The 13,976-nt window shown below is 45.9% G+C and overlaps 1 protein-coding gene across 1 annotated transcript in view; it reads left to right on the top strand.

Annotated features, from left to right (window-relative positions):
- Positions 1-2,758: 2,758 nt before the first annotated feature.
- Positions 2,759-13,976, top strand: part of LOC112392531 (histone-arginine methyltransferase CARM1-like) — a 249,916-nt gene continuing 238,698 nt past the window's right edge. Inside the window, exon 1 of the mRNA XM_024734291.1 lies at positions 2,759-2,936. Within this exon, the coding sequence (XP_024590059.1) occupies positions 2,759-2,936 (178 nt within the window). The remainder of the gene's footprint in view (positions 2,937-13,976) is intronic.

The raw sequence follows: 13,976 nt of genomic DNA, 5'->3' as shown, positions 1-13,976 counted from the left end.
AAAGTCAACTTCAGTGGTGGATCAAATAGATGATGAGTGAATCTACATTATACTCAACACAAAAGAAAAATGATTCATGGAACTCTCTGCTAGTACTTGCACCAGGGCCAAACCTGCTCAAGTGTAAATAAAACCATTGGAAGGTGAAACACCTGTGGAGGGCAAGTGTAAGGGATTCTTAACCATCTGCGTGAGGGTGGGAGGAGGAGAGGAAAGAAGTGGGAACCGTTTAAATAACATGCTCACAAGTCTGGGGACTCATAAAGGTCTTGAGCGCTATCCATTTGGAATACTAAGAAATTAGTCTACTAGCTTCTAACTTTGAGAAGTGGTAGTAAGGACGTTCATGGACTTTTGTGTCTGAACTGTTGTAGAGGACTTATGGCACTTCTAAGCTGTGACTTTGGGCAAGTTGGTTAATCTTTGTGCCTAGTTTCCTCATTCGTCAAAACAAGGTCGTAATAGTCTCATTACCCTCTCACAGGGTGGTGGGGAGGATGAATGAATGAATGTATGTATATGCTTGGCACAGTCCCAGGCACGTGGTAAGCACTCTGTGTTACATGTCATGATTATAACTTGCTTTAGCATCCCAGAGACCTCCTCCCTTTGGTTATCTGCTCATCCGTCATTCAGGTGATGCAAATTTGGTAAGGCTTCCAGTCTCCCCAGTCCAAGTTCCAAGTTGGGTAGATCTATTACAGCAAATCAGCCATTTTCAAATGGCTCAACCTGATTTGGAGTTAGAGGAGAAGTGCTACCTTTGCTGGAAGGTTGTAAATCAGTGACGGCATCTAGCAAGTGACTAAGACCTCTCTGTAAGATGGAGACAAGACCATCTGGTCAACCTTGATGGAGTCCCTAAATTTAGTCATGACCAAAGTTTAGATTTCCCGGCTTTGTGGTGAATCATAATATTTTGACTTTTTTCTCCAGTTGGCCTAAGTTGGGTTTTTGCCCCCTGCATTACTGTGGGGGAAAGACTGCCACTTTGTTTTATTTTTTCTTGTTTGCTTTAAGTAACAGAACTCCAGGTTTCTTGAGAGTATGGTGGAAATTCTACTAAGGCCATTATATTGTCCTTGTAAAGATGCTTTATGAATCATTTTCATCCATCATTCACATCTTAGTATAAATCCAAGTTAATAGCTGACAGCATATGAAGGCTGAACAAGCTTGTCAAAAAAGAGGATAAAGAGGTTCATGAACTACTTTGGAGGGTTTTGGGTGGCACAAAAGTACTTAGTGCCATCACTAAGTACCTTCTTCTGAGAAGGTAGAAAGAAATGAGGAAGGCAGGAAAATGTTTTGAGGAGGCCGGAAGCAGGAGAGGCAGAATGATACAGTGGGGGGGGGGGGCAGAATATTGGTGTGGTCTTCACACCAGAAACCCTTTCCGCAGCTCCAACTCTTTAATGGATTTCTGATTTCCAGGGGCTTCCAGGGCGCAAGTCAAGGCCATGAGACAGGAGGAAGTGAGAATGAGATAAGAAGGAAGGGGGGGTGGTATTTAGATGAAAGAGAGAGACAAGAGACGGAGAAGGAGGAGAAAGCCTTGGGAGCGAATAAGGGGAGGAGGCAGAGAGGCCACATCAGGAACTCGGATCACATGGGAGGTGGGGTGGGAGTGGGGAGATGAATGAGACCAGGGATTTCATAAAGCCAGGCTGGGTTTAACAGTCCAGTTGGAAATTCTGAAGCTACAAACCCCAGGGCCTCGAGGGAAGCTCATTCTTGTAAAGTCAGCCTGCTTGGTTAAGGACATTGTCTTCATGGAATCCAAATGGATTTACAATCCTTGCTTCTTCCCTGCAGTTCACTGTCAGGAGATTATGGATTTAGGACACAGAAGTTGGTTCAGAACTTGAAAAGTTCCCTTTATAGCAAATGAGTCTACGATTGCGGGGCACTCTCCTCAAAAGGACTGCTTCTTTTTCTTACCCCCCTGCAGCAGAAGACCAATTTCTCTGCAGAGAAGACAATGTTTGGTACGGTTTGGAGCCTCCATGCTTTGACGCTGGAGCTAACTGGGTAGGTTAGGTAGCTGGTGGAGTCAGGCGTCAACTTGGGGATGAGAGTCCCCGGCCCTCCCGACTCACGTCTAGCGAAATGGTTCACAATCCAGCAGCGAGGACGTTTTCAATTCCGAGTTAGGTGATGGGAGATGAACGTGGTCATCCGGGACCAGCCAGTCGCAAGAGTGTCCCCGGCCTTCCCCGCCGCCTGGCTGCTACTGCCGGGACCCTGTCAATGAGTAAAGAGCTCGGTACTTGGGACGGCTGTTCACACGTGAGCGCTAGGAGCCCCAGAACCCGCCCGAGAGTCAGTGGCCACCCAGAAGAAGCTCGGGCCGCGGCCATTTCCAAACCGACGCCCACGCCCGCCGAGCGGTACCAGCGAACAGCAGGTGTCACCCTTCTGCTTCCAAACCCCAACTGCCTCCAGGTGCCTCGCGTGCTCTCTAAACTTGTGCGTTCGGAGCCACGGCCCCGTGGGATGGCTGCACCCTCCCGCGCAGCTACCGCGCGGCCGTGTGTGCCGGGGGTCGCCACGTGGCAGCGGCAGCCGGACACCGGCTGTTGCGAGCGGATGCGCAAGGGGGCGGGGGCGGCCCCAGCCGGCGGACGAAGAGCGAACTCGCGGCGGAGGTGAGGAAGGTGCGGCGCTTCCAAGTCCCTCCCCTTCCCGCGGCGGGTTCTGGGCGCACGGAGCAGTGCGGGGCGGCGCCGCTCGGGCTCGTGGTAGAGGCGCTCGCACCATGGCCGACGCTCCCGCTCCTGTCCGGATCCCGGCGCGCCGGCACTACCGCGTGCAACTGCGCTTCGTCACCGAGGAGCAGCTCTTCGCTGCGGGGCCGCTCTCGCTTCCCAACCCGAAGTCTCTGCGGCTGGAGGTGCACCCGGCAGGGGAGGCGGCGGATGCGACGGTGACTGACGGTGAGGTACTGGCGCGACCCACGCACGCGAGTCGCGCTCGGAAGTGGCGGACCCTGGCGCGTGCGTGGGAGGGGGGCGCGGGGTGCGGTCCTCGTGCCCCTGAGCAGGTGTGCGCCCCCTCCGCACGACTGCTCGCCGGGGCGGGGGAAGTGCGGGGCTACCTCGCCTGTGCTGAAGAGGCCCAGATGGATCTAATTGTGTCTGACTGCGCTCAGAGAAACTTTGGCGCTCGGGGCAGACAGGCTCTGCGAACTAGTCTCGGCCATAACTTATAGGTTGTCCAAAGTGAGGCGCGTGATTTCCTCGCCGGGAACCTATGTCTCCTTCCTTCCAGGCCTCGCTCCCTTTCCGAGGCAGTGGGCCACCTTCCAGCCTGAAGCTCTCTTGAGGGCGAAGTTCTGAGTGTAGGAAGGACTGAGCCGGGTGTGCAGCAGTCTGAGCCCCTGGGGCGGCTTGTGTGGTGTCTACCAGGCATTAGTTTTTGGTTCAGAAGGTGACCTTTATCAAGGACGTGCAAGTGCAGCCCCCTGGGTTCCTCGAGCCGAGCAGTGGGTATATTAAAGGAATGCTGCTAATCTTTGTGGGATCCCGGACCTTTTTGAGAATTCGAGGAAACGTCTAGAACGTGGCCCCAAAAATGTGTATACTTGCGCACCAAACTTTGCATATAAATATGAGGGGGTCACATCTCTTTCCTGCAGCTCATATTAAGTACCCGGTCCTAATACGTGTAGGGAATAGAGCCTGAGGCAGCTGCAAGTCTCTTAAGACTTCTCAGGTTTCTTCCGACCCTAACTTCTAAGACGCTGTGTAGAGTTTAAAGTGTTCTGCGTTGTGGTTTGGTTCCAGTGGGAATTTAAAGTATTGACCTCCTGCTCCGTGATAATTAGGATACCGATTCACTGCTGCATCTCTAAGGCCTTAGAACAGATCCGGGCACATAGTTGGCACTCAAAAATTGCTTGTTGTAGAGTAAAAGAAACCCTTCACGTGTGTCTTCTCTCTTTACTCTAGGCTGGGATAGGGAGGTTTGGGTCTTTAAGAAAAAGAAGCATTAAACATCATTTGACCAGTATTTTAGGAAGCCTGAGGTTGGGTAAGAGATCAAAAGCCTTACTCAGCAGCTCATTGCTTTCTCTTTTGGAAAGGAGAAGAAAAGAGAAGTAGATTTCAGTGTTGCTCCTGGGAATTCTGAAACTCAGGGTGCCAGAAAAAGAGTTCAGTTTGCCTGTTACGGTAATTTTGTTTAATCTGTAGCCATACATAGAGAGAAACAGAAGAGCAGATTTGAGATATACATGGTACTTACTGTCCTGTGGCTTTTCCACAAAAGTGCCTTAAAAGAGGAAATATTAGAGGTTCAAGGTGACTGAAGTTGTAGACTCCCCAGAGCACACCCAGTGCCTGGCCTATGAGGATATAATTATCTTACAGAGAGGAGTAAGTTTCCCCCGGTGTAGCACATCAAGTCTGGAGATGACCTGTGTGGTATGTATTAAAGCAAATTAATGGAAATAAAAAGAATAATTAAAGCTAAGGCAAGCAGTCATTGCCACAAGATTTTGACTAAATTCCTTGGGAAAGATTCACTCACAAAAAAGCAGAGAACTCGCTCTCCTAACAGCTTGAGTCCTAACATGCATTCTGTATATGAACACAGTTACTAAGGTTTGCCACTTCTTTATGGAGAGCAATTCTGGAGTTTTTTAAAAGTAGCTCATTTTACTATGTAACCAACTAGACGCCTGTGGATGGCGAGCAGAGGTCAGCAGGCAGAGCAGCTTACAAACAAATCCTAATGAACTATTAGAAGAAACATTCTATTGTACTCAAATAATGTACATTTAGTAGCAGCATTTTGAAAGGGTAGAATTTCTCCTGGAATAAAGATTGGCCCAAATTCTTTAATGGATTATAAGAAAGGGCCTAAGCCATGTACCATTAGAAAACTGTATAGTTTCTTAACTCGTATCTAGAATTAGTTATTAAACAAGTAGATTCTGGAGTAACACTGCCTGGATCCTTTTATAGCTGTGCTACATTTAGCAAAACTTTCATCCTACTTAACTTCAGTTTTTTCATTTGTAAAATAATACACATGTGTTATGATAATACACACGTTATGCGGAACAAATAGAAGGATGCAAACACCATGCTTGATACAATACCTGGCATATATTAAGAGATCAGTAAGTGTTGACTGTTTTCAATAATATTATTGAATTATTGAATAATTATTGAATAATATTATGTCCTGTCCCCAAAACAATAGTTTTCTCAGGCTGTTCTGAGGAATAGCTAGGCTGTATTTTTGTGAAGATGTTTCAAAGGAAGCTTAATGAAATCTGATAATAGCTTGGAAAAATCTTTTAGATTCCTGGTCTCAATAGTTTGTCACGTAAAGAATGGAACAGAACAAGACAAATCAGTTTATTTTCAATCCCTCCAAAATTGACAGTGATTTTATGAGGGGAACATACCAGGGGATACAGCCAGTAATGTGCTCTAGCTTGTGGAGTCTGGGAAGACATTCATCTATTCCTTTTTTCCTTAACAATTTTTTGAGCCCCTTTCCTACCAGGAGCCTGCCTGAGAGCATGCTTAGTTCATCCTCCTATCCCCAGAGCCTTCCACAATACACACAAGGCATCAATAAATGTTTCTTGAGCGAGTCAGTGATTTAATTCAAGAATTTTTAAATCTTGCTAAAATGAGAATTAAAATACTGAGTACTGAGAGTGCAGGCTCTGAGTTGTCTCCCAAATGATTAAGACACTGGCTTCACTTACAGTCTAGAAGGATGTTTTAAAATATAGTGAGTTAACAGACAGAGGTATAGTAAGGTCAACAGATCAGGAGCCAATTGCCATTGAAAAGATAGTTTGTTACTCAGTTGAGGAGAGGCTCTGGAGTCCATCAGGAGGCGGGGGAGCTGGGGAGCTGTGGGCAGGAGCCTTCGCCGTGCTTTCTGTGGGAAGGAATGGCTGAGGCCGGGCGGGCAGGTGTAGATTGGCTAGTTTGAACTTCCAGTGGATTCTGGTGCATACACGCTCTCCCTAGTGGTCGGGTCTCTGGCCCTGGGGTGATGAGGGCAGGTGGATAGTGGCCCAGAGTGTGACGGCCCAATAAAGCAGGTGGTTGGAGTGTGGGCTTTGGATTGGTTGGATTATATTTGAAAAGTGTGCTTGCAGGTTTTTTGTTTACTGTCTTTAGGAATTGGCTTACCCTGGGAGGGGCACTCTCTCCCGGCATCAGCAAGGCCCCTAATGTCAAAGCCTCAGAATACAAAACGAAAAGACATGGTTAATACAAGGGAGAATCAGAATACAAGGGAGTTAATAAGTACATAGGGTGGGGCTGGGTCCTGCTGGGAGAGGAGGGTGGCTGCAGGTAGGAAGGGCTGGCGAGTCAGGAGTTGAGTTCAGGTGATGGGGAAGAATATACATTGTTTTCATACCTCAAGTGTATAAAAGAACTGGGAAAGGGAGGGGAACCAAAAAAAAAAGTGGGGAATGAGGCTGCTTCTTCTCCACTCCTTTCTCCAGGGTCGGCCCCTGGACGGCCCCGTGCTGTGGGTCTGGGGGAGGAAATTAAGAGCTGAGACTGTATTGTGCAAAGGCTAAGGGCCGAGTGGATCTCCAGGAGAAAAGAGAGAACTTTTCCTCCCTTCCTCAGTTTAGAGTTGTCTTTTAGTTAATGTGGAAGAGTTTGGAGAATATGTAAATAAGCCACACTGATAATCCAGTATAAAAATGCAGTGGTTTTTGTCTCTGAGAGGTTGTTGGAGGATGCTAGGTCTTTTGTCCCCTCATGGTTGCTCATCTCATTAGAGGAGGGAGAAGAAACGCCAGAGAAGCATGTCCTTTGTATCACATGGGAGGACTAATTTTCCTTCATTCAGTCTGTGATAAAAGTGTTAGTAAATTGAGGTCTAGGGACAGAATCTGGAAGTCAGTCACCTATGTATGACATGAGCATTAATTACTTTTCATTCCAAAAATATTTATTGAACATGTGTTCTGTGCTAATCACTGTATGGGCAATACAGGGGCTAGATGAAGACCCAGCTTTATGGAACTCATGTTTTAATTGGGAGAAGACAATAGCCAAAGACACAGCAAGATAATTTCAGATTGAGGTAAATGTTTTAAAGAAAACGAACAGAATGAAAAAACAGAGACATTGAGAGGAAGGCTGATTTAGAGAGTGTGGTCAGGGAAGGCCTCTCTGAGGAAGTAATCTTTGATCTGAGGCAGGAAGGATGAAAAGAGCCAGCTAAGCACCGGACTGGAGGAAAACTATCACAGGCCAAGAGAACAGCAGGTGGAAAGGCCCTGGAGCTAGAAGGAGCTGGTGTGTTTGAGATGGCCAGTGTAGCTGATGTTTGTTAAGGGGGAGGGGGAGGAATGTAAGTTAAAGTTAGCGTCACAGTTATTATTGGAGCATAACAAGCTACCTCTGTGACTTAAAGTAACTATTATATAATGCTCCCAGACAGACTCTGTGGGTTAAGAAACCAGGCAGGGAGTGGCTGGGTGATTCCTTTGCTCCTTGTGGCATTGATAGGTTACTCCTTGGCACACAGCTGGTGGCCAGCCTGGTCTGGGGGATCTAGGAAGGCTTCCTTCACCTGGGTTTGCATCTGGGCTGGTGTGATGCTTAATTTTGCTTGTTAATTTGGGTGGGCCATGTGCCCAGATATCTGGTCAAACATTATTCTGGATGTTTCTGTGAGGGTGTTTTGGGATGAGGTTAATATTTAAATTGGTGACTTGGAGGAAAGCAGATTCCCCCCCCTCCCTGCCGAATGTGGTGGGCCTCATCAAATCAGTTGAAGGCCTTTATAGATTAAAGACCGATCTTCCCTGAGCAAGAAAGAATTCTGCCAGTAGATGGCCTTTGGACATGAACTAGAATGCTGAAGCTGTCGGTATGGAGACTACAGGTGACCTCTGCATGTGGCGTGGCTTCCTCCTGCATGGTTTCTTCACGCTGGGGCTTTCTACCAGGGAGACTTCTGGCTCCAAGTGGGAATTTTCCAGCACACAAAGCAGAAGCTGCATTCCTTTTTGTGATGCATGCATGGAAGTCAGTTGACATCACCTGTGTCATGCTCTATTGGTCAAAGCATTTATTAACCTGCTCAGGTTCAAAGGGAGAGGATGTAGACCCCGCCTCTTTATGGGAGGAGTATCAAAGAATTTGGGGACAATGTTTTAAAACTGCCAGTTAGACCATCTGGGTCATGTAGGGTGTAACACACACACACACTCACACACTCTCTCACACTCACACTCTCACTAATGGGGTTTTGCAGGAACTACGATAACAGCCTTCTTCATCACAATTACTGAAAAAGCTGGTAGAGGGCATGGGTTTGGATGTACACCACAGTGGGCTTTCTCATTCTTCTCTTATAAATTGAACTTGCTCCCACTTGGGGTGAGCACCCCATAGAATAACTTTTCTCCAAGCAGCAGACCAAGAAGCAAGCAGGGAGGGGGCCGGAGTGAGCAGGTCCTATCCTGCTCCCAGAGGCACAAATCAGAGAACCCTGTGGGAGACAGGGCGGGGGTGGGGAGGGAGGCTAGACTCCTCACTGGGGCACAGATAACATTTGTGCTGGGCATGTTCTTCCTTGTGAGAAACACTGCAGCGTGGTTAGCACCCTGCGCCCTGCCTCTCCCAGTTGCCGTCACAGTGAAGAGCAGTCTTCGCGCGCGCTAGTGGCGCTTCCGTCACGTGGACACATGCGGGAGGAGCAATGCAGAACTCCCCCTCCTGCCCGCCCCAGCAGTCACAAATGCAGCACACCCTAACACGCCTCCATCTAAACTATTTGGAAAACAACTACACATTTCTCTAGCACAGTAGCCTCTCCCCCAAACAGTAGTATTCCTTCTGTTCACGGGCACATCTGACCTTGCTGCTGTTTGATCCTAGCAACTATCTCGATATTGTTGCCCTGAAGAGTTGTTTGAAGATGTGAAATACCGTCAGAATCCTGCCAAGAAACTCCTTTCTTTCATTGTTATTTTACCAAAAGCAGTGCTCTCATGATTTCATTATAGCTTTCCAAGGAAGATATTTCATGCAGTGAGACTGAGGCTTTCAGCTAGACCTGGTTTTGTGTTCCAGCATTATGGGATGTATACCAGTGAAGAAAAAGCGTTTCCTTCCTCTGTCAGGCAGCAACGGTACCTCGAACGGATGACAAATGGAAAACCGTTCAAGGCCCTTGTGCATCTGAGTCTGAAGACACCAGAAGTGGAAATAGATGAAGAGACTTGTTTTCCTGGCCAAATAAAGACCCTTTAAGATCCCTTTCCTCCCCCGTTTTCAATAGTCTTACTAAATTGTGGTCTGTGATCAGTACCAATGAGTAAACTAGTCCAAAGACAGGCAATCCACTGATTAATACTTAGTGCCCCGGGAAGAGAAAAGAGGCATGGGGATCTTGTGCATAAACTGTAGATAGCATAGTTGCCCGTAATTTTCAGAATTGTTATTCAAAACAAAGAGGTTGTTGAAGGGGAAGAAAAGCAGTATCACTGACGTCATATTTGTGCTTTGTGTTGTGACTGGCCACAGGGTATTGGAAGTAGATAATTACTTGAAAAGATGACGCTTATAAAAATGTATCAGATTAGAACCATCCTGATGATGGAACTCCTTCTGTACCTCCTTTCCCCCTCCTGTGGTCACAGGTGATGTACACTCTTAACCCTGGCACACTGGAGCATGTGGAGTGCGTTCTGTCGTCGGTAGCCTCCTCCTCCCAGGATTTTCCTCCCTTGTAAATCCCCGGTGCCTGGGAGCCTTCCCCACACCCGTCACTTCCCTCTCTATTTTGCCAGGGTTTCACCCTGAAGATTTGTGGGTAAAAGCTGAAGAGGTTAGGTTTTTCCAGTGCATTAGCATTTTAATAGGGACAGATTCCTTGCTCACTGGAACGCCCTTATATTCTTGAATAAGGTCTTTTTTTTCAGGTCTGAGAGATGGCTGGGTATCCCAGATCACTTTTTAATTATTATATTTACCTCCATTTAGCTAAGCTACTCCTTCGTGGTAGGTGCTACACGCGTTATCTCTAGCCTCACAATGACCTGGAGGGTAAATAATATTTATTTACCCTTATTTTATTGGTCCCTTATTTTATTGGTCCATTTTGTTCCAGGTATATTGTCCTCAAAACCTGAGCACCTTCCCCTTTCCATGATACCATCTTGTGTTTAGCTACCCGGTCTTTAGCCTGTGATAAAGTTGGATGTCTAGCTGCAAACCCATAGGATGAGAAAACACTTGCTTGTTGCTTGGAGGGAGCTGGATTCTTCAATGAGCTTAGAAACCTGAGGGAGCAGGTAGAGTGGCTGATAGTATTGTTCTTGGCGTATTTTAGACAGAAATGAGGTTTCCTGAATTCCAGGCCAGCCATCTAAATAAAATTCTGTGACCCTTTTTTGTTAATTGCTTCTCACCATTTGAACCTCTGTTTTATGATAAGGCTGGTGAGGTGGTTGGATCAACCAGATCAGATTCCCCCATTTACTGGCTCCATGACCTTGGGTAGGTTTACTGGCTCCATGACCTTGGGTAGGTTTACTGGCTTCATGACTTTGGGTAGGTTTACTGAACCTGCCTGAACCTTGGTTTTCTCTCCTGGAAGCTGAGATAAGTTTTACCTCATAAAGTAATGGGGAAAATAAACAGAATAATAAAAAGTGGAAAAATTCAAAATGACTTCAATTAATTTCCAAAGTAGATGGAGTCAAAGTTATCAGATAAAAATAATGCAAAGATATTTGACAAGCAGTTGTAAAGCTAAGCTGCCACTTTTGTGGAGCTTACATTCTAGCACCATTCAGAAAGCGTCAGGATTCTTTGTCTGTGCTGGACTTCCTGCAGGACTGTTGGAGGACATGTATATTTTGTGATTCCAATAGATTCATTGTGTATAGTTGTCTTTCATATTCAGAACATGGGTAACTCTCTGCTGTCAACCTCTCTGCTGATGGATCTTTTCTCAGGGCCTTTTTATGTGCTGTTCCTTCTGCTTGAAATGCTGTTCCATGTCCACATCCCCATCCCAGCCCTTTGTGTTTTTGGGTCCTTCTCATCCTTTAGTTTGAAAGTTATGTTTCTCACCAGGCTAAGTGCCCACTGTTCTTACTGCATCCACCGCCATTTAGCTCAGCCCTCTCGCCTTCATAGCAATTATCACAATGTGTAGTGAGGAACTTTAAAATAGTTACTCACTCTTCGTTAAAATTGAAGTTGGAATCACAGGCCACAATCACAGGAGTATTGAGTGAGAAACCTTGAGAAGAAGGGAAGAGGTTGGCCCCAATGCTTTTGAGAATGTGAGGAGAAGGTTGAAGCATATTTTCCAGTTAGGAACCATGAAGGCATAAAGAATAAAGAGCACTTGTCAGGTCAGGTGGAAGGACTATTTGGATCAGAGCTACATGTATTCTGAATTTTGTCATCATGAAATTGAGTTCCTGGCCAGTCTCTTTGTGAAGGGGAAAAAAAGTCTCCCATAATATTTTGTTTTTAACTATAGAAAGTTTATTGTTATCTCCTGGGAAACATAAGTCGACCTTGAGGGTCTTACGACTACTGAAAAGCTTATTTAGCATGTTTGCTATGAGAAATTGTATCTACTTACTATATGTTGGTTTTAGAAACTTGCATTTGTTAGAATGTTTGTTGTAGAAAATTGAGTCTGTTCATCTAGTTGTGTTGTACACAGCAGCACTGTGATGAATAGGTTACTAACTTTCCTCAGTAATGCTCCGCATATCAGTGATGGGAATTAATTTCATTTATTGGTTAATGCAGTTCATATTTACTGCTCATGAGCCAGGCACTGTCCAAGGTGCTGGGCAGGTAGCAGGGTATTAGTTCTCTATTGCTGAGTAACAAATCACCACCAACCCAGTGGCTTAAAAACACACACTGCTTGTCTTACTGTTTCTAGGGTCAGGAGTCTTGGCATGGCTTAGCAGGGTCCTCTGCTCAGGATCTCTCAGAGCTGCAGTCAAGGCTCTGCTTGTGCCGAGGTCTCATGTAAAGATTTGACTGGGGAGGGATCCTCTCCTAAGCCCACTTGTGTGGGTTATTGGCATAATTCCATCCATCAGTCGTTGTTCACTGAGGGCCTTGATTCCTTGTGGCCCATTTGCAGGAGGCCCCCTCCAGTTCCTCCATACATGGGCTGACCAACATGGTAACTCGTGTCATCAAGGCCAGTAAGAGAGAAAGGAGTCTGACAGCAAGATGAAATTCTCAGTCTTTTGTAACCTAATCATGCAGGTGACAGCCATGACCTTTGTCGTAGTCTGTCAGCCAGTAGGCCATTCCACACCCGATGGGAGAGAATTCCATAGTGGCATGAATACCAGGAAGCAGGGACCATTGAGGGCCATCTCAGAGTCTGCCTGTCACAAGGAATGACTAAAACAAAGTCACTGCTTTTACCAAGCATACATTCTAGTACCAGTCAGAAAGCATCAGTGTCTTTGTCTCTTCTGGACTTGCTGTGGACCTGTGTGAAGAGAATATATTTGTGCTTCTAACACAAATTGCTAAACACCAGGTGAAGAATCCTACTTTTTAAAATTAGTTATCACATATAGTCCTGCCGTGAAGCTCTCAGGGAGTTTGCCGCTCAATTGTAGAACTAAAGCACATATCTCAAAGTATAGGAAATCTCTCAACAGAGCTTCACTAATCAATGGAACAGAAAATCAGTTCCAGTGTGCTTCTGGCTTGTAGGTCCTTTGCTTTGCTTTGGATAGCTGGATGGCAGAGGCCCATATTTATGATTAAGGCAGATCCTGTTGTGGGAACCTCTGTTTAATTTTTAGTCAGCTTTACTTCATCATGACTTCATTTCTTTGTCTGGAAGGCTTAGCTAGCTTTTCTTCTTTGCAGGAATGCAGGGAAGAGATTATTGAAAATAAAATTTGCCTTGTGTTTAGGTTCAGACACGGAAGCATTTTTATGAAGTCACTCCCAGGGGAGACTGAGTGAGCTGCTGTTTCAAATACAGGAAATTACAGTGAAGTTTTATAGAGTGAAACAAAGAAGTTAGGACAAGATGGGAAAAGAGAAAGAAAGAAGGAACAGTGGATGGATTGGTGGATGGATAGAAGGGAGGGAGGGAAGAAGAAAGGAAGCTGGAGTGCTCACTGTGGGTTTATTGCATCTTAGGGGATAAACAACTGGTTCACTCCAGCAATACTGCTATTTTCTATACTAGCCATATTTTCTGTACTAGCCACGTTTTATTTCATTATCTAAAATATATTTCACAAACTTTGACATTTACACAGTCATGGGTTTAAAACGTATATTTTAAAAAACATGGAGGGACTTCCCTGGTGGCGCAGTGGTTAAGGATCTGCCTGCCAATGCAGGAGACACAGGTTTGAGCCCTGGTCCAGGAAGATCCCACATGCCGCGGAGTAACTAAGCCCGTGCGCCACAACTACTGAGCCTGCGCTCTTAGCCCTCAAGCCAGAACTACTGAGCCGACGTGCCAGAACTCCTGAAGCCTGTGCGCTTAGAGCCCGTGCTCTGCAATGAGAAGCCTGCACACTGCAACAAAGAGTAGCCCCCGCTCGCCACAACTAGAGAAAGCCCATGCACAGCAGCAATGAAGACCCAACGCAGCCAAAAAAAAGACATGGAGATAGATAGTGGACAGGGTTGAGAGAATACCTACGTCTTGAATCGTGGGTATCAGAAAATAAAAGATGAATGAAAATCCGTAAATTAGGGCAGGGAAGAGGAATGTGAATCTAAATTTTATGCATTGCTGTCAGCCTAACCAAGTCCAACTAATGACACTGCAGATCCCAAGGTATTTATAAATATTGCAAATTAATGGGAGATGGCCTGCTACACTTGGAAAAAGACTGAGGCACATAGCAGAAGTCTCTTATTGGATAGTTGTTTACCATGTATCTGCTCCCTAACATTTCTGCTTTTTCTTTTTGTCTCATATTTTTTTCACTTTCAGTTAACTCTCTGGCG

This window comes from Neophocaena asiaeorientalis, unplaced genomic scaffold (assembly GCF_003031525.2).
Source record: "Neophocaena asiaeorientalis asiaeorientalis breed wild unplaced genomic scaffold, Neophocaena_asiaeorientalis_V1.1 scaffold256, whole genome shotgun sequence".
NCBI classification, from domain to species: Eukaryota; Metazoa; Chordata; class Mammalia; order Artiodactyla; family Phocoenidae; genus Neophocaena; species Neophocaena asiaeorientalis.
The sequence above is the reverse complement of the archived record's forward strand: the minus strand, read 5'-3'. Positions and strand labels throughout refer to the sequence as shown.